Genomic DNA, 22412 nt, shown 5'->3' with positions numbered 1-22412 from the left:
AACCTGTGGAATTCTCTGCCACACAGGGCAGTTGAGGCCAATTCATTAAATATATTCAAGAAGGAGTTGGATATATTTCTTAAGGCTAAAGGGATCAAGGGATATGGGGAGAAAGCGGGGACAGGGTACTGAATTTGGATGATCAGCCATGATCTCATTAAATGGCGGAGCGGGCTCAAGGGGCTGAATGGCCGACTCCTGCTCCTATCTTCTATGTTTCTATGCCACCCTGCGGGTAGTCAGCAGGCCCAGAATGCAATCTCTGACAGGTGGCCAGTGATTTTCTGGTGTGTTGTGCGGAGACTGCCCGTATTGACCGCGTGTCTGCTGTTTTACAGGGCTCAACACTCGGTGATGCGGCTGCGGATGTGGATTGTTGCGCGGCTGTCCTCGATCGTAGAGAACCATCAAGTGAAGAAAGAGGAGGACCTGGTGATGGACATCGCCAGGTGAGTGGGGATATATTGAGGAGTATTGCACATGGTGAATGGTTTCAGGGCTTCACTGTAAATCACCACTCATCAGTTTTTATCTGTTTCTTTGTGTGTGGGAACACTGCGGCTGCGAATGAGGAGGGCAGCAGCAAGATAAGTGAAGGTTATCTCTGGCATCCAGCACCAGCGCTGTTCCCTGTTCTTCCATGTTTGGTGCGGTGAGGAGGGAGATAGTCTCTAGAATCTGCTGGGCTTCCCCAGCATGCTCAGGCTGCGCTCCTATTGATGTAGTGAGACCCTCGCTTTTGCTGGACTGGAAAGTGTCAATTGGTGTGGTCCGAATCCACAGCAGCCAGCATGGCCAGCGGTTAAAAGTAACAGTGTGTGGGACTATTCTTTCTAACCACAAATTGCCCGTACTGGTGTAGGAGGGCAGAGGAATGCTGTTGCCTTGTCAACTTGGCCGACAGGCAGCAGGTGAAGCCAGCTGCCTCCAGGGATGGTATTTACGTTGCTGTTGGGGACGCGAGTGGCATTAGCTACTGAGGGGTTTCCAGGAACTGCTTTCATGGCTGGTGCTTGGGTTCTCTGCAGCAACAGTGCCGCTGAATTCAATCCAGCACACCGCACCCCAGAGCAAGATGTGGAATCGTTCTTTTCTTCTGTGTTTTCTCCCTCTCTGTCATCTGCGTGCTTCTGCTCTCCACTTCCTCGTGCGCATGATCTTGTTTGCGTTCTCTTCAACTCTCTCTCTTCCCTCCCATTGGCTGGCTCGCTCTCGCTCTCGCGCTCTCTCTCTTTCCCCCCCCCCCCCCCCCCCCCTCACCACTGGCACTCTAGTGCACGCTCTCTCTCCCACTGATGTTCTCGCTCTCTTTCTCTCTCTCTCTCTCCCGCTGCCATTCTCGTTCTCTTCCCCCACTTGCGCTCTCTCCCCTTCTGGCGCTCTCATTGTCTCTCTCTCGCTCTCTCTCTTTGTCTGCCTCTCTTGCTCTCTCCCCCACTGTCTCGCTCATTGTGTTAATGCTCAGAACTGAACCAATATCTTTCCATCTTTTCTGGATGCAGGTTTGTTTTCTTCCATGCTTTCTTTGGAGCCGGGCACCATACCCCCGACATCCCGGAGACCGAGGCCACGCTGTCTGTTCCCCTGGATGAATTCACGCGGAATGCAATCACACATACGTTCTTTGGGTAAGCTTTGTGGACTTTGCCTTTTAAGTGTATATCAAAAAAGTGCAGCCTTTTTCTTATTTTATTTCTGGATTTCCTTTGACTTTAAAATTATCCTGAAATGTAGGATGCGATTGCTTTCCACCTCCTGCTGCCATCACCGATGATCCATGATGGTGTATTATTTAATATCCGTGATGGTGTATTGTTTAATCAGCGTGTTGTGTTTTTTTTGGCATCCCCAGCCTGTTGAACCATCTGAATTCCCTTCCTCCGCTGGGCGACTCCACGGAATCAGCGGGCAGGAGCGAGAAGCGCGTGCTGGGAGTTACAGCGGACGGGAACCTGTGGATCTACTGTGTGGTTCGGTACGCCAGTGCCCTGCTGTCACACAAGAAGCCTGTCAGAGTCATCAAACCCTTCACACAAGAGCAGAGAGAAGCCTGGGACCGGTATGTAACCCAAACTTAATTAAATTGGACAGTGGGACACCATTTACCTGGGCCCCTCAGCATGCCTTTAGTGCAGTTATTCCCGGATACTGTCCCCGAGTATCGACACAGGCTGAATATCCTTTAATACAGTACAACCTTGGCACTACCGCACAGTGTGTTGCCTAGATTATTCGTTTATTCATATAGGAGTGCTCCTTGCACAGTTAAAACAGATGATCTCATTTATTTCATTGCTGTTTGTGGGAGCCTGCTGTGCGCAAAATTGGCTGCCGCGTTTCCTACATTACAATATAGTGACTACACTTCAAAAAAAAGTATTCAATTGGCTGCAAATGCGCTTTGGGACATCCTGAGGTCATGAAAGGCGCTATATAAATGCAAGTTTTTTCTTTCTGGTGTTTCACTCTACAGCAGAGTATATTAAAATCCGAGTGGTTTATTGCCACATTAATACCATTTGTTAGCGACAGTTTTTCACGTGCTGCAATCCTGAACTTCGATGAGCAGAAACTGTAGGCAAACAGGGCAGCCATTTCAGCATAGCAAGATCTCACAAACAGAAAATGCGATGAATGAGCAGTTAATCTGTTTTTACTGAAATTGATTGAGGGATAAATATTGTCCACGACACTGGGGAGAACCCCCCTGCTCCTCTTTGAATAGTACCGCGGGATCTCTTACGCCCACCTGAAAGGGCGATCAAAAGATGGTACCTCTGACAGTGCAGCACTCCCTCGGTGCTGCACTGGAGTGTCAGCCTGGATTATGTGACCACGTAAGCAGAGATCTAGGAGTAGGTGGTCTCCTTGTGCATCAGTCAGAGTGTGGCATGGCCGAAGGAGGGAAGCAACAAAGCAGGAAAGTATAATCAGTAAAATCGTAGGGGCAGAGAGAGGGAAGGCTTTGCCCATGGTTATGGATAAGGTTAGAAGGTCATATAATCTGTGTTCCTGTCCAGTGACGGATGTAGATTGGTAAGAGAACCCTGCTGTTTGAGGATCTGCTGTTCAAGCGTGAAGCATTTTATTTAAAATTTAGTATGGAATTGTCTGTTTAATTCTCACTAAATAAGTGGCCTAAAAAATCTGGTCCATTCGCAGAAAAAGACGCCCTAGTTTATTTTGATACAAACATAGATTTTAGTCATTTTGTCTCCACCAGATGTCTGAGACACCAAGCCATTCAATTGAGAGCCAGCATGGATTTGTAAAGGTTAGGTCATGACTAATGAACCTAATTGAAATTTTTGAGGAAGTAACTAAAGTAGACAGGGAAGTGTGTATTGATGTAGCTTATATGGACTCCCAGAAGGCATCCAGAAGGCATTCAATAAGGTTCAATCAGAACTGTTAGCTAAAATTAAAGCTCATGGAATTGAAGGCAAATTATTGACCCAGTTAGAAGAGTGGTTAGGTAGTAGAAGACAGAGAGTAGAGATGATGGATATGTACTCTAATTGGAAGGGAGTGACTAGTGGTGTCCCACAAAGAGCTGTGCTGGGGCCTCAACTATTCACTATATTAATTAATGACTTGGATAGAGAGCCATATATCCACATTTGTCAATGACACCAAGATTGGTGGCATAGTAAGTGGTGTAGAGGGAGCATAAAATTGCAAGGAGGCATTGATGGATTAAGTGAGTGGGCAAAACTGTGGCAGATGGATTTCAATGCAGGTAAATGTGAGGTCATCCATTTTGGACCAAATAAGGATAGATCCGAGTATTATTTAAATGGTGTAAAGCAATGTTCCCTTTAATTTATTTTGGCTGCGCGGCCCATTCAAATGTCTGCGCAGGCACGGTTATTTCTACTGAAAAGCCGGTGAGCCTGCCTGCGCGGGACCTCCAGAGCACTGCTCGGTTGAGCTGTGCGGCCGATCAGAGTGGTTACAGCGCAAAAGGAGGCCATTCGGCCCATCGAGCCCACGCCAGCTCTCTGCAAGAGCACTTCAGCGAGTCCCACTTCCCGCCCTTTTCCTGTAGTCCTGCAAATGTTTTTCCTTCAGTTACTTATCCAACTCCCTTTTGAAAGATAAGATTGAATCTGCCTCCACCACTGTCGGGCAGTGCATTCCAGATCCTAACCACTCGCTGTGTAAAAAAGAGTTTTTCCTCATGTCGCCTTTTGGTTCTTTTGCCAATCGCCTTAAATCTGTGTCCTCTGGTTCTCGACCCTTCCACCAATGGGAACAGTTTCTCTCTCTCTACTCTGTCTCATGATTTTGAACATCTCTCTCAAATCCCTTCTCGGTCTTCTCTGCTCTAAGGAGAACAACCTCAGATCCTCCAGTCTATCCACATAACTGAAGTCCCTCATCCCTGGAATCTTGTAAATCTTTTCTGCACCCTCTCTAAGGCATTCACATCCTTCCTAAAGTGCGGTGCCCAGAATTGGACACAATACTCCAGTTGAGGCCGAACCAGTGTTTTATAAAGGTTTATCATAACTTCCTTGCTTTTGTACTGTATGCCTCTATTTATGAAGCCCAAGATCCCGCATTCTTTTTTAACTGCTTTCTCAACCTGCCCTGCCGCCATCAACAATTTGTGCACATATACTCCCAGGTGTCTCTGTTCTGCCTACCAAAATGTATCACTTCACACTTTTCTGTGTTGAATGGGCGGACACATGTCCGCCCATTCCACCAGCCTGTCTATGTCTTCTCACTATCCTCCTAACTGTTCACTATACTTCCAAGTTTTGTGTCATCTTCAAATTTTGAAATGGTGCCCTGTACATCTAAGTCCAAGTCATTTGATATATATCAAGAAAAGCAGTGGTCCTAGGAAAAAGGAAACATTGGTGAAAAGCTAGGAACAGTGGTCCAAAGAGATTCAGAGGTCCATGTACACAGTTCACTAAAATGTAATGTTCAGGTACAAAAAAAATCAGAGGCTAATGGAATATTAGCCTTTATCTAGAAGGCTAGAATATAAAAAGGAAGAAGTTTTTCTACAGCCATACAAAGCCCTGGTTAGACCCCATCCGGAGCACTGTGTACAGAACGAATGTAAATCTGCCAGCGGTGTTCATGTCAACTAGCATTTCTTTCCCAATCCAGGGCATTTTCTATGTGCTTTTCTTTATGTACTCAAAATCTGAAAATATTCTGCAGTATGTGTACAAGAATCGGCTATTTGTGTTGCATGCCCTGTACTAAGTTAACCCGCATTAGTGGCTGACCACTTGCTGTTATGGGCACCGTGTCAGATTGGAAATGGTCGCTGTGCGTGCTCATGAGTCACTTGTCCGTTCGCAGAATGCTCCAGTCCGTGGAGGATCTACAGAAAAAATCAAAGAAATCTCAGAAGTTGGAGACCTCTGCCTTCCAGTTGCTCTTCCTGCTCGTAGGCATTCATCTCTTCAAGGTACTTACAGCTCACACTCTGGTGCGAGGAGGACTCCACTATCCCCTAGTTACTTTGACACAAATGTAGATTTTATTCATTTTGTCTCGGCCAGATGTCTGAGGGGGCCAAACTATTCAATTCAAATACAAACATCTTGTGGGATTTGGCAGCTTTTTGAAAAAATGTAATGTGCAGTTACTTCATTTTGTTTGGTCCCGGTTGTTTTCTGGAAAGTATTTCTCGGCCTGGCTGGTTCAGATTGTAGAGTCTGTCTGAAGCCTTCGGAAAGTGATAGACCAGGTAGCTTTCTGTTTTCCTTTCTTTCCTCCTTTCCTGAAAGAATCGACCCTGTGCTGGGCTTCAGCTCCGTGGCTGCTCCCCAGTACTCCGCAGCAGTAGCCATTCTCCATGGGTGAGCTCAGGCAGTGAATGCGAGTAAGTTGTTTGTTGGGGGGGAGAGAGAGAGAGGCAGGGGGCTTACAGCCTCGCCTCGCCGTGTCTTCCCCCAATATGTACACACGCTCGGCTCCAGTGAGGATCACTGGCGCTGAGGCCGATTGGAGCACCACAACTTGTACCTCCGCTGTGACGGGCTACCTCAACACAAGCTGGTCGTCAAAATCTGGTATTTTCTGGTCGATGTGACTCAGCCCTGCACTAGGAGGTGCAGTGACCCACTAATTCAATCGGGAGCGAGATACATAGTTAAATGTTAATGGGGAAGGGTTACTAACGAGCAGCTCCACTGTGTAGGATGCAAACTCATTCCTTTGACTTCCTACAATGTGCAGAATTGTGGTCTTACCTGGGCCATTCGAGAGGCTCTGGGTTGGGGGCTGTTTTTATATTTTTTTAAAATCCTACTTCAGAAATGGGCGTCGCTGGCGAGGCCGGCATTTATTGCCCACCCCCTAGTTGCCCTGAGAAGGTGGTGACATGAATCAGTCATTCATGAAAGAAAGACTTATGAAATAATACTGAGCGGCCTACGGGTGGCGCTGTCCAGGGAGAGTATAAATACTCGGGCACGGGCCCAGCTTGCGCAGGACATTCTCAACAGGAACTAGTGAAGGACACAACTAGACCTCCATGTTGTAAAACAGTTGATTAAAGCTTTGCTTAACGCTTAGACCAAGTGCCTAGTAATTCTCTTGCATCAGGTGGTCGGCCACCTTCTTGATGCAACTGAGTCGTGCACTGGGCCACTTCACAGGGCAGTTGAGAGTCAACCATGTTGGTGCGGAACTGGAATCATATGAAGGCCAGAGTGGGTAAGGACGGCAAAAGATGTTAGCGAACCAGTTAAATCGCTGTAGGGGCGAAGTAAGAATCTGAAAACCAAACTCACCTCCTGCCTTGCTCTGAGTGGCTGCTAAAGATCGACAGAGGGTGGGGAGCAGTCTCATCTGCTCCTGGGATTGGCAAAAGGAGATGAGCAAGGAATTCAAACCCATTATTTCCTACACTACTGGATTTTGTACCCAGGACCCCAGCTATTCACAATATATATAAATAAATGATCTAGACAAGGGAACTAGATGTAATATCTCCAAGTTTGCAGACGACACAAAGCTGGGTGGGCGTGTGTGCTGTGAGGAGGATGCCGAGAAACTCCAGTATGATTTGGGCAGGTTGGGTGATTTGGCAGAAGCATGGCAGATGCAGTATAATGTGGATAAATGTGAGGTTATCCACTTTGGTGGCAAAAACAGGAAGGCAGATTATTATCTGAACGGCAATAGATTGGGAGAAGGGGAAGTGCAACGAGACCTGGGTGTCCTTGTGCACCAGTCGCTGAAGGTAAGCATGCAGGTGCAGCAGGCGGTTAAGAAGGCAAATGGTATGCTGGCCTTCATATCGAGAGGGTTCGAGTACAGGAGCAAGGATGTCTTGAGACCACACCTTGAGTATTGTGTGCAGTTTTGGTCACCTTATCTGAGGAAGGATGTTCTTGCCATGGAGTGAGTGCAGCGAAGATTCACCAGACTGATACCTGGGATGGCAGGAATGACGTATGAGGAAAGATTGGGTCGATTGGGTTTATAATCGCTGGAGTTTAGAAGAATGAGAGGGGATCTCATTGAAACCTATAAAATTCTAACAGGACTAGACAGACTAAATGCAGGAAGGATGTTCCTGATGGCGGGGGAGTCCAGAACCAGGGGTCACAGTCTAAGGATAAGGGGTAAGCCATTTAGGACTGAGATGAGGAGGAATTTCTTCACCTAGAGAGTGGTGAACCTGTGGAATTCTCTACCACAGAAGGCAGTTGAGGCCAATTCATTAAATATATTCAAGAAGGAGTTAGATATATTTCTTAAGGCTAAAGGGATCAAGGGATATGGGGAGAAGGCAGGGACAGGGTACTGAATTTGGATGATCAGCCATGATCTCATTGAATGGCGGAGCAGGCTCGAGGGGCCGAATGGCCTACTCCTGCTCCTATCTTCTATGTTTCTATGTAACTGCAAAAATATCCTAATAATGTTCAGACAATTAGAAGTTGGGTGAAATGGTGCATGGAATGAGCGAATGACTGGGCCTGGTGTGTGTGGACTGTACAGTTTTTTTTTTTGTCATTCCAGGGTATGGAAGGACCTCATTATGAATATCAATTTCACACTTTTACTCACAAAGGCCGTCTGTTACTGTGTCACTGTCTCTGGTTGCCTGCTTCAAAGCTGCAATCTCGGAGCACGGTAACTGGGTCGTGCCATGGCCTGGTGACAACCAGTAAACATGTTGAGATTCCCGAATCACTAGGACGTTCCAGGTGACGGGCAGTTTTTCACTCAAACCCAACGATACTGTCTGACCCAGCACACCATCGCTTTGCAGTGTGAAGAGTTTTGTCTGTATTTCATTTCCCCCCCCCCCCCCCCTCTCCACTCGCTGCCAAGTTCCACAGGCTGAATCTCATGCCGTGTCCTTATTCACGGATGGCCATCTGCTGCAGGGATTACATGCTGCGGTTAAAGTGTTCAACAGGGAATTGGATCGATTCCTGATTCAGTGGGGAGTGGGTGCTAATGAGTCTGTGGTACCAGTGAAGGTGAGAAATGATCCATTTGGATCGTAACAGAATCCTGACTGAGCGAACGTTTTCTAATTGCTGCTGCCTTGTTGCAATGCCTTTACTCATTAAACACTTGCTCTTCTGGTGAATTTAACAAGGTGTGAGCTACTTTAACAATCCCTGCGTGAAGGGCAAGCATTAAGAAAACAATCACAACCCACGAGAGTCGTGAGTAAATGCGGTCTCGGTGGTGCTGCTCCAGTATCCCGCTGTCCCCGAGCTGCCTTTATCTCTCCTGTTTTCCTCTGTTTAGAATGGCGAGGATTCTCTTGCTCTGTTGATTGACCTGCACGAGTGTCTGGAGAAATCGCTGCTGAAGAAAAAGAAGAAGCAATCCAAGCCTGCATCAGGTCAGTGCAGCTCGGCTCAGCACAGGGCCGCGTATGTGTTTTATTATCGTAACCCCATCAGAGTTCTGGCAACGCTGCAGGCTGGTCACGTGTGCCCAACCGCAACAGTGGAGTGAAACCCAGCACAATCTGGCCACTTGGCAATTTCGTTACACGAATGTGGAACTCGCTGCCACCTGGGAGTGTTTGAAGCCGAGAGCATCGGTGCTTTTAGTGGGGGCCTTGATACAATCATGAGGGAGGAGGGAATTGAGAGATAATGGGGCCATGTGGGAAGAGGCTCATGTGGAGGATAAGCACTGACCACTTGGGCCGAATGGCCTTTTTCAGTGCTGTAGGTTCTGTGTAATGGACAGAGCAACAATCGTTGGTCCATGCAGTGCCTATTAACCGCCACTAGATACCGCCAGAGTGCTTTGTGAGGGTTCCATTGAGCGTAATACAGTGGATCGCGTCTAATTCGCCATGTACAAGGCCATTCTCTTACGTGTCTAGTTCTGTGCTGCGCACACGTCTTTGTGGTAGAAATGTGACTATGAAACTGAAGCCGATTGCCTTTCAACAGTGAGTCTTCGTTGCTGACGAGATGATATTTTTGTAGGCATGATCTTGCCACCGTGACAAAGCTATCTTTAACTGCCCTCTGAAATGGCCTAGCAAGACACTCGGTTGTAACGAACTGCTACAAAAAACAATAATAAAACCGGACGGACCTCCTGGTATCGACCTCTGCACCGGCTTCAGATACGACAAAGGCACACCCAGCCCAGTCGACCCTGCAGAATCCTCCTCACCAACATCTGGAGACTTGTGCCAAAATTTGGAGAGCTGTCCCACAGACTAGTCAAGCAACAGCCTGACATAGTCATACTCACAGAATCATACCTTTCAGCCAATGTCCCAAACTCCTCCCATCACCATCCCTGGGTATGTCCTGTCCCACCGGCAGGACAGACCCACCAGGGGTAGTGGCACAGTGGTATACAGTCGGGAGGGAGTGGCCCTGGGAGTCCTCAACATTGACTCCGGACCCCATGAAGTCTCATGGCAAGTAAACCTCCTGCTGATTACCATCCACCGCCCTCCCTCAGCTGATGAATCAGTACTCCTCCATGTTGAACACCAGTTGGAAGAAGCACCGAGAGTAACAAGGGCACAGAATGTACTCTGGGTAGGGGACTTCAATGTCCAATCACCAAGAGTGGCTCGGTAGCACCACTACTGACCGAGCTGGCCGAGTCCTGAAGGACACAGCTGCCAGACTGGGCCTGCGACAGGTGGTGAGAGAACCAACATGAGGGAAAAACCTACTTGACCTTGTCCTCACCAATCTACCTGTCGCAGATGCATCTGTCCATGACAGCATTGGCAGCAGTGACCACCGCAGAGTCTTTGTGGAGATGAAGTCCTGTCTTCACACTGAGGACACCCTCCATTGTGTTGTATGCCATTACCACCGTGCTAAATGGGATATATTCAGAACAGATATAGCAGCTCAAAACTGGGCATCCATGAGGTGCTGTGGACCATCAGCAGCAGCAGAATTGTATTCCACCACAATCTGTAACCTCATGGCCCAGCATATCCCTCACTCTACCATTACCATCAAGCCAGGGGACCAACCCTGGTTCAATGAGGAGTGTAGAAGAGTGTGCCAGGAGCAGCACCAGGCGTACCTAAAAATGAGGTGCCAACCTGGGAAAGCTGCAACACAGGACTACATGCATGCTAAAAAACAGAAGCAGCATGCTATAGACAGGGCTAAGCGATCCCACAATCAACGGATCAGATCAAAGCTCTACAGTCCTGCCACATCCAGTCGTGAATGGTGGTGGACCATTAAACAACTAACGGAAAGGGGAGGCTCCGTGAATATCCCCATCCTCAATAATGGTGGAGCCCAGCACGTGAGTGCAAAGAAAAAGGCTGAAGCATTTGCAAGCATCTTCAGCCAGAAGTGTCGAGTGGATGATCCATATCGGCCTTCTCCTGAGGCCCCCACCATCACAGAAGCCAATCTTCAGCCAATTCGATTCACTCCGCGTGATATCAAGAAACGGCTGAGCGCACTGGATACAGCAAAGGCTGTGGGCCCCGATAACATCCCAGCTGTCGTGCTGAAGACTTGTGCTCCAGAACTAGCCGCGCCTCTAGCCAAGCTGTTCCAGTACAGCTACAACACTGGCATCTACCCGACAATGTGGAAAACTGCCCAAGTATGTCCTGTCCACAAAAAGCAGGACAAATCCAACCTGGCCAATTGCCGCCCCATCAGTCTACTCTCAATCATCAAAGTGATGGAAGGTGGTGTTGTTGTTGTGCTATCAAATGGCACTTACTCACCAATAGCCTGCTCACCGATGATCAGTTTGGCTCCATTACAGCCTTGGTCCAAACATGGACAAAAGAGCTGAATTGCAGAGGTGAGGTGAGAGTGACTGCCCTGGACTCAAGGCAGCATTTGACCGAGTGTGGTATCAAGGAGCCCTCGTAAAACTGAAGTCAATGGGAATCTGGGGGGAAAACTCTCCACTGGCTGGAGTCATACCGAGCACAAAGGAAGATGGTTGTGGTCGTTGGAGACCAATCATCTCAATCCCAGGACATTGTTGCAGGAGTTCCTCGGGGTAGTGTCCTCGGCCCAACCATCTTCAGCTGCTTCCTCCATCATAAGGTTAGAAGTGGGGATGTTTGCTGATGATTTCACAGTATTCAGTTCCATTTGCAACTCCTCCAATAATGAAGCAGTTTATGCCCGCATGTAGCAAGACCTGGATGACATTCAGGCTTGGGCTGATAAGTGGCAGGTAACATTCACGCTGCACAATTGCCAGGCAGTGACTAACTTTAACAAGAGAGCGTCTTTAACCACCGCCCCGTGACATTCAACGACATTACCATCGCCGAATCCCCCACCATCAACATCCTGGGGGGGTCACCATTGACCAGAAACTTAACTGGACCAGCCACATAAATACTGTGGCAACAAGAGCAGGTCAGAGGCTAGGTATTCTGTGGTGAGTGTCTCACCTCCTGACTCCCCAAAGCCTTTCCACCATCTACAAAGCACAAGTGTAAGGAGTGTGATGGAATACTCTCCACTTGCCTGGATGAGTGCAGCTTCAACAATACTCAAGAAGCTTGACACTATCCAGGACAAAGCAGCCCGCTTGATTGGCACCCCATCTACCACCTTAAACATTCACTCCCTCCACCACTGGCGACCTGTGGCTGCGGTGTGTACCATCTACAAGATGCACTGCAGCAACTCGCCAAGGCTTCTTCAGCAGCACCTCCCAAACCCACGACCTCTACCACCTAGAAGGACAAGGGCAGCAGACGCATGTGAACACCACCAACTCCAAGTCACACACCATCCTGACTTGGAAATATATCGCCATTCCTTCATCATCGCTGGGTCGAAATCCTGGAACTCCCTCCCTAACAGCACTGTGGGAGTACCTTCACCACACGGACTGCAGCGGTTCAAGAAGGCGGCTCACCACCACCTTCTCAAGGGCAACTAGGGATGAGCAATAAAAAAAAAAAAGATGCGATGCCCAGAACTGAACACAGTACTGAATTGCAGGAAACTTTGTGCTATCCGGGACCGAGCTGCTGCCGTTCGCTCAAAACTGCCGTACACTCCAGAGCTAATGTTGAAACATAGAGATTTTCATTTCCGTATGAATCAACAAACCCTGTTGCTTAGCAACAGCCTCTAAACAGTCGGCAAGTATCTCTGTAGCGTCTCTAGCTGAAGCTGTTGCTTAGCTACAGACCTTGCAGAGCTTGACTGTTCAAAAAAAGCAAAGAAAAGAAACGAAAAGAATAAAAAACGGCTCCTGGTATTTGCCGGTGGCTCGAGCTTGCCGGAAGGTTCGCCTCCGGAGAACACAAAGTTTCCTGTAGTATTGAATGTCTTATCTGACAGACTTGCAATTTCAAGCCTCATTCCTTCCCTAATTACTATCGATATTCATTTGGGAGTTGGGCGGGGAGGGGGGGAGGTGTCCAACAGGTGGTGCCGTGGCTCTAATCATTTAAGCAGCTGCCAGAACGTTGGAGTCTAGCAGCCTGGCCAGAACCAGGATAACAAGACCACTGGCTGGGCAGAGTGCAGCGGGTGAGGGGTGGGGCTTCCTGGGCACTGCTCCAGATCAGCTGAGTGGCGGTGTGGCAGGTTTTTAAGAACGGGAACATCGGTCTCCATAGAGTTGAGAAATTCTATTACATTTTAGATATCTCCTGATAACAGGAGCACTTGATAGCGAAGTGTCTGTTTCTGCATAAAATAAGAACGAGGTGTCAAATGTTCTTTAACTGTCTCTTCTCTCCTCAGACGAGGAGGAACCAGAGTGGGTGGAGGTGGTGGTTGAAATCTTGTTGTCTTTTCTCTCCCAACCGAGTCGCTTGATGCGACAAATCTCAAAAACCGTGTTTGTGCGGATCTGTCCCCACGTGACAAAGGGAGCACTGCAGCTCATCCTGGATGTAAGTAATGTGGCAGAACCCAGTGTTAAATACTTGACAAGTTTTTATAATTCCCTGTTTTCCTTCTGTCTCTATCCCTCTTTTTCTTTTTCAGCTTGTCTCCCTGCTGAGTCAGAAGGTTGTGGGTTCAAGTCCCACTCCAGAGACTTGAGCACAAAATCCAGGCTGACACTCCGGTGCAGTACTCTGAGAGCGCTGCACTGTCAGGTGCCATCTTTCGAATGAGACGTTAAACTGATGCCCTGTCTGCCAGTTCAGGTCAATGTTAATCCCATGGCGCTATTCCAAGAGCAGGGAGATCCTGGAAAAACGTCTTCTCTCAAACCACTCCACTAAAAACAGATCTGCAGATCATCCACTTCATTTATTGGCTCTGAAGTATTTTGAGAAGAGGACTGGTGTCTGTCTGTCAGGGTCCTGGGGCTGGTGTCTCTCTCTCTGTCTGTCTGTCAGGGTCCTGGGACTGATGTCTCTCTCAGTCTGACTGTCAGGGTCCTGGGACTGATGTCTGTCTGTCAGGGTCCTGGGACTGATGTCTCTCTGTCTGTCAGGGTCCTGGGACTGATGTCTCTCTCAGTCTGTCTGTCAGGGCCCTGGGACTGATGTCTGTCTGTCAGGGTCCTGGGACTGATGTCTCTCTCTGTCTGTCTGTCAGAGCCCTGGGACTGGTATTTTCTGGAACGTGAAGCAGCACCCACTTCATTCTGAGCTTCATTGTTTGGATTACTGTTGGAAATGCCCCTCGCACCTCCAAACCAGTGGAGATTTTTGACTGGAAACACACCATTTAAAAATAAAATGGCAGCCCATGATCAGCATGTTTTGAATAAGGTGCGGGGTGAATGCAGTAACTGGCCTGAACCATCATATGAGCAAACCTTTGCCCTAATCCAGCGGTTTCTCATTAGGCTGGTGTAATCTCCCAGAAGTTAATTTTGAGTTTAGCAATGTCTTCATGGATCAGCTGACACTGTTCAGAGTGGGGCGATTGTGTGTAGGGTTGAGTGAGGTGTTGGTGTTGCCTCGCTGTTGGCTGGTTGTGTGAGCCCCAGGGTGAGAGCGAAGGACCACTCTCTCTTCAATCTCCGGAACTGGCACTAAAGTCGTCTTCTCTTGAACAGGTCTTCAACCCAGAATCTGAAGGGGATGAAGAGAGCGCCTTGATAGTGACTGAGGAGTTTGAAGGAGCGAAGAAGGCAGCCAAGCGACTACCTGGAGACGAGGTTAGAATAAACTGTCTAGTTTTGGTCAGTACTTTAAAAGTGGTAATCTGAACTGCATGTATTTTTGGAATCCAGTTGATCATTAAAACATGCAGTCCAGATGTTTTTTTCTGCTGGCTCTTGTTTTAAGAATGAGTCTTGAATGCCCTTGCCATGTTGCCCTATTTCACTGACATGCACTGTTCCATTCCTGAGGCTGATAGGCTGCAGATGGGCAGCTGATGAATGCACAGCGATTATTTCAGCACTTCCTGCTGGTGTGTAGGTGTTTGTCAGGCAGTCACTGTGACTAGAGTAAGGCATTGCTGCCTGTGTGAGATCCACCTTCAATAACTTTCTAAGAAACAGAATTAATCACGAGGTTTTAAGCATTGGTTGCCAGTTTTTAATGCTGCCACAGATCTGCTATTGAGTTTTTTAAATTATTCTTTTCGGTTTCCTCTCCTCCTTGATGTGTAGACACCTGTCAGATATGGCATGGTGGTAGCTTTCGGGGTACCTCACCCGAGTACCCACTCTTCCCATCTCGGAAAACTATTGGACAGTAGAGGGCTGCACACCCAAGCCCAATCCTGTCCTATTCTGGCATCCACAGAAGTGGCAACCCTGGCTGAATTTTTATTCTGCCTCCCACCCGCCCCTTAACTTGAAGCACCCCCTGTTGCTTGGGTCAGTTAACCCGGCACAGGACTAGACCTGGAACCTTGTGGTCTGTATAGCTCAGTATGGGGTGTGGCACCATGCAGTGCATTTACACAAGGCCATTGGCTTGAGCTTGTCATTTACATATAGAAATGGCGGACAGGAAAAGACCTGCTGGTCCATCTCTCCGGTCCAATATAGTTGTGATGCCCTGCATATTGGGTCATGAGATCCCCTAACCCCCCCCTGCTGAGGCGCCACAGTCTCCTGGGAGAGATTAAATGTTTCACAAAATTTAATATCGCATTATTAAAGCAAGTAAAAATGCTGACCCAAGATGCTTCATGTTGCCGTATTTTGTTTAATCTCCGTCTCCGTGATGCTTGTGAAAGCTCCCACTGTGTGTATATATTGATACTTTCCTAGATGGAGGAGGAGAGTGACAGTGATGTGTCGGAGGAGGAGGGTGAGGAGGGCGAGGAGGGTGATGACGATGATGACGACGACAACAATGAAGAAGATAGTGGTAGTGAGGAAGAAGATGGCGAGGAGGAGGCTGTAGATGACAACTTTCGCATGGAATTGATGAAAGTCCTGCAGGCGGGCAAAGCAGTGGTAAGTTTTAATCTTGGGGAGAGGGAGAATCACAAATCGGACTTTGGGTAGTTTGCTATATAGATGCACTGAGAGCTGGTCTGGCCTCTACAGAGGGAGAATGCTCCATGTTTTAGTGATGGGACTTAAAGACACAAATCCCTACTTCACCCCATTAATGATTGACTAAAGTATTTAAAGAATAGAAAGAACTTGCATTTATTCAGCGCCTTTCACTTCCTCGGGATATACAAAGCACTTGTAGTATTTTTGAAATGTAGTCACTGTTGCTTTGTAACCAATCGGCACACAGACAGCAATGAGATAATGGTCAGTTAATCTGTTTGCGATGTTGATTGAGGAATAAATACTTGCCAGGACACCAGGGAAATCTGTCCTCCTATTGTTGAAATAGTGCCATGGGATCTTTTACGTTCACCGAAGAGGGCAGATGGGGCCTCGGTTAACGGCACCTCCAACAGTGCAGCGCTCCCTCAGTACTGCTCTGATGTGTCGACCTGGATTATGTGCTCAAATCCTGGAGCGGGGTTTGAACTCTCAGCCTTCTGACTCGGAGGTGAGCGTGCTTCCACTGAGTTAGGCTGACACAGGAGCTGCATGCATTGGTGATGCTAGGTGTCTTTTGGCTTACTTGAGTGATACTGTAACATGCGGAGAGGTTTGCTAATACTGTCGGGGCGGGGGCGGGGGGTTTAAACTAACTTGGCAGGGGAATGGGATACGGAGTGGAGCTATAGTAGGGGGTGATACACAGCTAAATATAGAGGAAAAAACAAGTCCGTCTGGAAGGCAGAGCAAATATGTAACGGCACAAGGGAGTATGGCAAGGCTGGATGCATTTATTTTAATGCAAGGAGTCTTACGAGTAAGGCAGATGAATTGAAGGTGCTGATGAACACATGGGAGTATGATATTGTTGCTATCACAGACATGGTTGAGGGAGGGGCAGGAATGATATCTTAGCAGGTTCCTCTAATGAGGCCATATGGGTAGAACTTAAAAACAAAAAGGGGGCAAGCACTTTGCTGGGAGTGTACTATAGGCCTCCAAACAGTCGGGGAGATAGAGGAGCAGATATGTAGGCAAATCTCAGAAGTGTAGAAATAATAGGGTACTAATAGTAGGGGATTTCAACTTCCCCAATATTAACTGGGATAGTCAGTGTGAAAGGCTTAGAGGGTGCGGAATTCTTAAAGTGCATCCAGGAGAGCTTTTTGAGCCAGCGTGTAGAAAGTCCTACAAGAGAGGGGGCGGTACTGGACCTAATTCTAGGGAATGTAGCCGGGCAAGTGGTAGAAGTGTCAGTAGGAGAGCATTTTGGTGACGGTGACCATAATTCGGTGAGATTTCAGGTAGTCATGGAAAAGGACAAAGATGGACCAGAAATAAAGGTTCTAAATTGGGGGAAGGCCGATTTTATTATATGGCAGGATCTGGCCAAAGTGGACTGGGATCAGCTACTTGTAGGAAAATCCACATCAGAGCAGTGGGAGTCTTTCAGAAAGGAAATGGAGAGAGTACAACGCCAACATGTTTCTGTAAAGGTCAAGGGTGGGACCAACAAGCCCAGGGAACCCTGGATGTCATCAAGGGATATAAAAGAATGGATTAGGGGAAAAAAAGGGAGGCTTTTGGCAGATACAAAGGACTAAAAACAGTGGCAGCCCTAGAGGAGTATAGAAAGTGCAGGGGGGTACTTAAAAAAAAGAAATTAGGAGAGCGAAGAGGGGGCATGAAAAAACACTGGTGGGCAAAATAAAGGAAAATCCCAAGGTGTTTTATAAGTATATTAAGGGCAAGAGGATAACCAGGGAAAGAGAAGGGCCCATTAGGGACCAAAGTGGCAATCTGTGTGTAGAGCCGGAAGATGTAGGTGAGGTTTTAAATGAATATTTTGCATCTGTGTTCACTATGGAGAAGGACAATGTAGGCATAGAAATCAGGCAGGGGAATTGTGATATCCTTGAACAAATTAGTATTGAGAGGGAGGAGGTTTTAGCAGGCTTAAAAGTGGATAAATCCCCAGGCCCAGACGAGATGTATCTCAGACTGCTGTGTGAGGCAAGGGAGGAGATTGCAGGGGCTCTGACACACATTTTCAGAACCTCTCTGGCCACAGGGGAGGTGCCAGAGGACTGGAGGACAGCTAACGTAGTACCATTGTTCAGGAAGGGTAGTAGGGATAAACCAGGAAATTACAGGCCAGTGAGCTTAACATCAGTGGTAGGGAAATTATTGGAAAAAATTCTGAGGGACCGAATTAGTCTCCACTTGGAGAGGCAAGGATTAATCAAGGATAGTCAGCATGGCTTTGTCAGGGGGAGATCATGTCTAACCAATTTGATTGAATTTTTCGAGGGGGTGACTAGGTGTGTGGATGAGGGTAGTGCAGTTGATGTAGTCTACATGGACTTCAGTAAGGCTTTTGACAAAGTCCCACATGGGAGACTGGTCAAGAAGGTAAGAGCCCATGGGATCCAGGGCAATTTGGCACATTGGATCCAAAATTGGCTTAGTGGCAGGAGGCAGAGGGTGATGGCCGAAGGTTGTTTTTGTGACTGGAAGCCTGTGTCCAGTGGTGTACCGCAGGGATCGGTGCTGTGTCCTTTGCTGTTTGTAGTGTACATTAATGATTTAGATATGAATGTAGGAGGTATGATCAGTAAGTTCGCAGATGACACGAAAATTGGTGGAGTGGTAAATAGCGAGGAGGGAAGCCTCAGGCTACAGGACGATATAGATGGGTTGGTTAGATGGGCAGAACAGTGGCAAATGGAATTTAACCCTGAAAAGTGTGAGGTGATGCATTTTGGGAGGACTAACAAGACAAGGGAATACACAATGAATGGTAGGACCCTAGGAAGGACAGAGGGACCTTGGTGTGCATGTACATAGATCCCTGAAGGCAGCAGGACAGGTAGATAAGGTGGTTAAAAAGGCATATGGGATACTTGCCTTCATTAGCCGAGGCATAGAATATAAGAGCAGGGAGGTTATGATGGAGCTGTACAAAACGCTGGTTAGGCCACAGCTGGAATACTGTGTGCAGTTCTGGTCGCCACACTACAAGAAGGATGTGATTGCATTGGAGAGGGTGCAGAGGAGATTCACCAGGATGTTATCTGGGCTGGAGTGCTTCAGCTATGAAGGTAGACTGGACAGGCTGGGGTTGTTTTCCTTAGAGCAGAGAAGGCTGAGGGGAGACCTGATTGAGGTGTACAAAATTATGAGGGGCATAGATAGGGTAGATAGAAAGGAACTTTTCCCCTTAGTAGAGGGGCCCATAACCAGGGGGCATAGTTTCAAGGTAAGGGGCAGGAGGTTTAGAGGGGATTTGAGGAAAAACTTTTTCACCCAGATGGTGGTTGGAATCTGGAACTCACTGCCTGAAAGGGTGGTAGAGGCAGAAACCCTCACAACATGCAAGAAGCATTTAGATGAGCACTTGAAACACCATAGCATACAAGGCTGTGGACCAAGTGCTGGAAAATGGGATTAGAATAGGTAGGGCTTGATGGCTGGCGCAGACACGATGGGCCGAATGGCCTCTTTCTGTGCTGTATGACTGACTGTCCGATTATAGCAATGGGGCTGGTTTCGGTGGGAGTTAGGTCAAGAATAGCTGGTGCCCTGGCTGTTGAATCCCACCCAAAGGGACCTTTTTGAAATTGAAGCTGTGGCTTTGGTCATTGCGAATGCCTCTGCGTTCCTCCACAGTCCAAGGAAGGCGAGAGCAGCGATGAGGAGGTGGATGATGAGACGATGATGGCGCTGGACAAGAACATTGCCTCCCTCTTCGGCGAGCACAAGAAGCGTCTTCAGGCCAAGAAAGACGAGAAGGCGAAGCTGAGAAAAGAGAAGACCCTGCGGACAGATTTTAAAATTAAGGTATGTGGGCATTTACCGAGGACATCCAGGGCTGCGGAGGGCAGCTGGCCAGTAACGTGGGAGCAGAGAAAGGAGCAGCGACAGATTAAACCCTGAAAAGGAGCTGCTTTTATCCAGAATTCCATTTTCAGGATTTGATTTTCATGGATCTCCATGGAGCTGCTAAATTTCTTCAGACTCAAAATCATAGAATGATACAGCACAGAATGAGACCATTTGGCCCATCGTGCCTGTGCCGGCTCTTTGAAAGAGCTCTCCAGTTAGTCTCACTCCTCTGCTTTTTCCCCATAGCCCTGCACGTTTTTCCTTTTCAAGTATTTATCCAGTTCACTTTTGAAAGTTATTATTGAACCTGCTTCCACTGCCCGTTCAGGCAGTGCATTCCAGATCGTAACATAACTATGTTTTTAAAAAAAAAAAAATTCTCCTCAACTCCCCTCTGGTCCTTTAAAAACAAAGATTAAGTACATGGGTAAAAGGAAATTATTTTTTAAGACCTCACATCAAGAATTTTCACAGGAAATTGGTCGACGCTGCCGATACGTCCTGGATTGTTCTGACCTGCCGCCTGAAATTTACAGGTAAATTACTGACCACCCCCCTCGTAGCTGCTTGTAACTTCCTCCGGCCAGTTACCTGGAATTCTTGCAGGAAGCACTTCGAGCAAAAGCATTAAAAGAGACATGGCCAGATTAGCAACTAAATGTTGCAACTGTACTCCCGATCCTTGTTCCCATTTAAGTCGCGCAGCTCTCTGGACCTCCCGCACAGCCGGCTTGCTGGCTTTTCAATGTTAAAAACCGTGCACGCGTGGTTAAAATTTTTTTTTTTAACGGGAACATCGCTCCAGATCCCAGCTTACTGGTGAGCAGCGCTGCAGGTTAGCCAGTGCTAAGAAAGACATTACCAGTTTTCTGCAGTTGCACAGCAAGCTAATCAAATGCATTTTGTTTTGAGTTTGCGCTCTTGAAAAATGCAACCTGATATTGTAATTCTCGTTCGTCTGCTCAGAATGACTCTCTTTAACCTTTGCGGATTTCATGCTATTTACTCTGAACAAACTTGCTAAAGATTGATCGACTCCTCGGTGGGGGTTGCAGTGCGTCTCCCTGCCAGCTGGTGGTGCTGTTGTATTCAGCCCGGTTTTGCCGCACTGTTCACGAACACTGGCCGAGGAGTGGAAAGTCCCCGTTTGACGTCCTATTGCCCACGACTGATGGCCATTTTAAAATCGTCTCGGTTATGCACTATCTTTGAACCTGTGCTGTCCTGATCAGTAACTTCACAGGCCAAGCAATAGTGCTAGAGGAAATGCTTGTTATAACTGGGGCTTTGCAGCACTAAACTGGGCAGCTCTTTCAAAAGCAAGTCACATGCAGTCGTCTAAATTTTAAAAAGCTGAGTTAAACTAACAAAATCCATAAAAGCAACCAGCGTTCCACAAAACTGCAGGAGTGCAATCCCGGTGCGGTATAATTCTCAATGACCATTGCCTTTTACTTGTCCTGCTCAGCAAGCTGCCTGCTTCACGTGCCTCTGGTATGTTCACCGCTCTGGGATGTCGCCAGATGTGGCATTCGGCACTGTTGCTCCTCCAGCTACCGCAGTATCCAAACACGATAGAAAGGGCTCTGCCAGAGCTGTACAACCGCAGGTCACTTGTCCCGGAGTTTCTCGACTGACCCTCCCTTTGGTGGCAGACTTTGAAATGAGGAGCCCCCTGTGGGGAGCTGGTAGTGCAGTCCCATCGCTCTGGTGCAGCATGTCGAGCGTTCGTGAGAGCGGCCATTGCGTTTGCTTGAGATTGGACAGGTTGGGTGATTGGGCAGATGCATGGCAGATGCAGTATAATGTGCATAAATACGAGGTTATCCACTTTGGTGGCAAAAACAGGAAGGCAGATTATTATCTGAACGGCAATAGATGGGGAAGTGCAACGAGATCTGGGTGTCCTTGTGCACCAGTCGCTTAAGGTGCAGTGGGAGGGGGTGGATCCAGTTGTCGTGGTCCATGTTGGTACAAACAACGTAGATAGGACTAGGAAGCCGGTTCTGTTAAAGGAGTATGAGCAGCTAGGGGTCAAATTAAAAAATAGAACCTCAAGGGTGATAATCCAGAGATTATTACCCTTGAGGTTCTGTTTTTTCTTCACGAGCCACGAGCAAATTTGGCTAGGACAAATAAAATTAGAGAGTTAAATGCGTGGCTCCAAGACTGGTGTGGGAGAAATGGGTTTTGCTTCCTGGGATACTGGTACCAGTACTGGGGCAGGAGGGAGCTGTTCCGTTGGGACGGGCTTCACTTGGCCAGTGCTGGGACTAGAGTCCTGGCGGATCATATAACTTAGGGCTGTAGAGAGGGCTTTAAACTAACTAGTGGGGGGGGAGGTTCCTAGAGAGCAAATAATAAAAATGACAACAGAGAAGGTCATAGACTTAGGTAGCAGTGGGGAAATTAAAAACCAGAGCATGTCAGGAAGGGGCAGAAGGTATGGAGTAAAAGGTAAAGTAATAAAAAGGGCAAAAGCAGGAACTAAGTGTCACAAAACATCTTTGAAAGTTCTCTATCTGAATGCACGTAGCATTCGTAACAAAATAGACGAGTTAATGGCACAAATAACTACATATGGGTATGATCTTGTGGCCATTACAGAAACATGGCTGCAGGGTGACAATGCCTGGGTATTTAACGATCAGGGAGGACAGGCA

At 47.7% G+C, this 22412-nt stretch overlaps 1 protein-coding gene and 1 non-coding gene across 2 annotated transcripts in view; both read left to right on the top strand.

The window, feature by feature from the left end:
* Positions 1-22412, top strand: part of mybbp1a (MYB binding protein (P160) 1a) — a 108870-nt gene that overhangs the window by 44169 nt on the left and 42289 nt on the right. The window contains exons 10-18 of the mRNA XM_085964198.1: positions 339-449; positions 1503-1628; positions 1853-2059; positions 5326-5434; positions 8746-8842; positions 13185-13336; positions 14458-14559; positions 15628-15816; positions 19534-19704. Of these exons, the coding sequence (XP_085820324.1) occupies positions 339-449; positions 1503-1628; positions 1853-2059; positions 5326-5434; positions 8746-8842; positions 13185-13336; positions 14458-14559; positions 15628-15816; positions 19534-19704 (1264 nt within the window). The remainder of the gene's footprint in view (positions 1-338; positions 450-1502; positions 1629-1852; positions 2060-5325; positions 5435-8745; positions 8843-13184; positions 13337-14457; positions 14560-15627; positions 15817-19533; positions 19705-22412) is intronic.
* Positions 20947-21081, top strand: LOC147102051 (small nucleolar RNA SNORA50). Its single transcript, XR_015073311.1, has one exon. It is a non-coding gene; the product is annotated as a small nucleolar RNA SNORA50 (small nucleolar RNA).

This window comes from Somniosus microcephalus, chromosome 22 (genome assembly GCF_052327205.1).
Source record: "Somniosus microcephalus isolate GS21.2 chromosome 22, FLI_Smic_1.0, whole genome shotgun sequence".
In the NCBI taxonomy this organism is placed as follows: Eukaryota; Metazoa; Chordata; class Chondrichthyes; order Squaliformes; family Somniosidae; genus Somniosus; species Somniosus microcephalus.
Note: the sequence above shows the minus strand (reverse complement) of the source record. Positions and strands in the feature narration are given on the sequence as shown.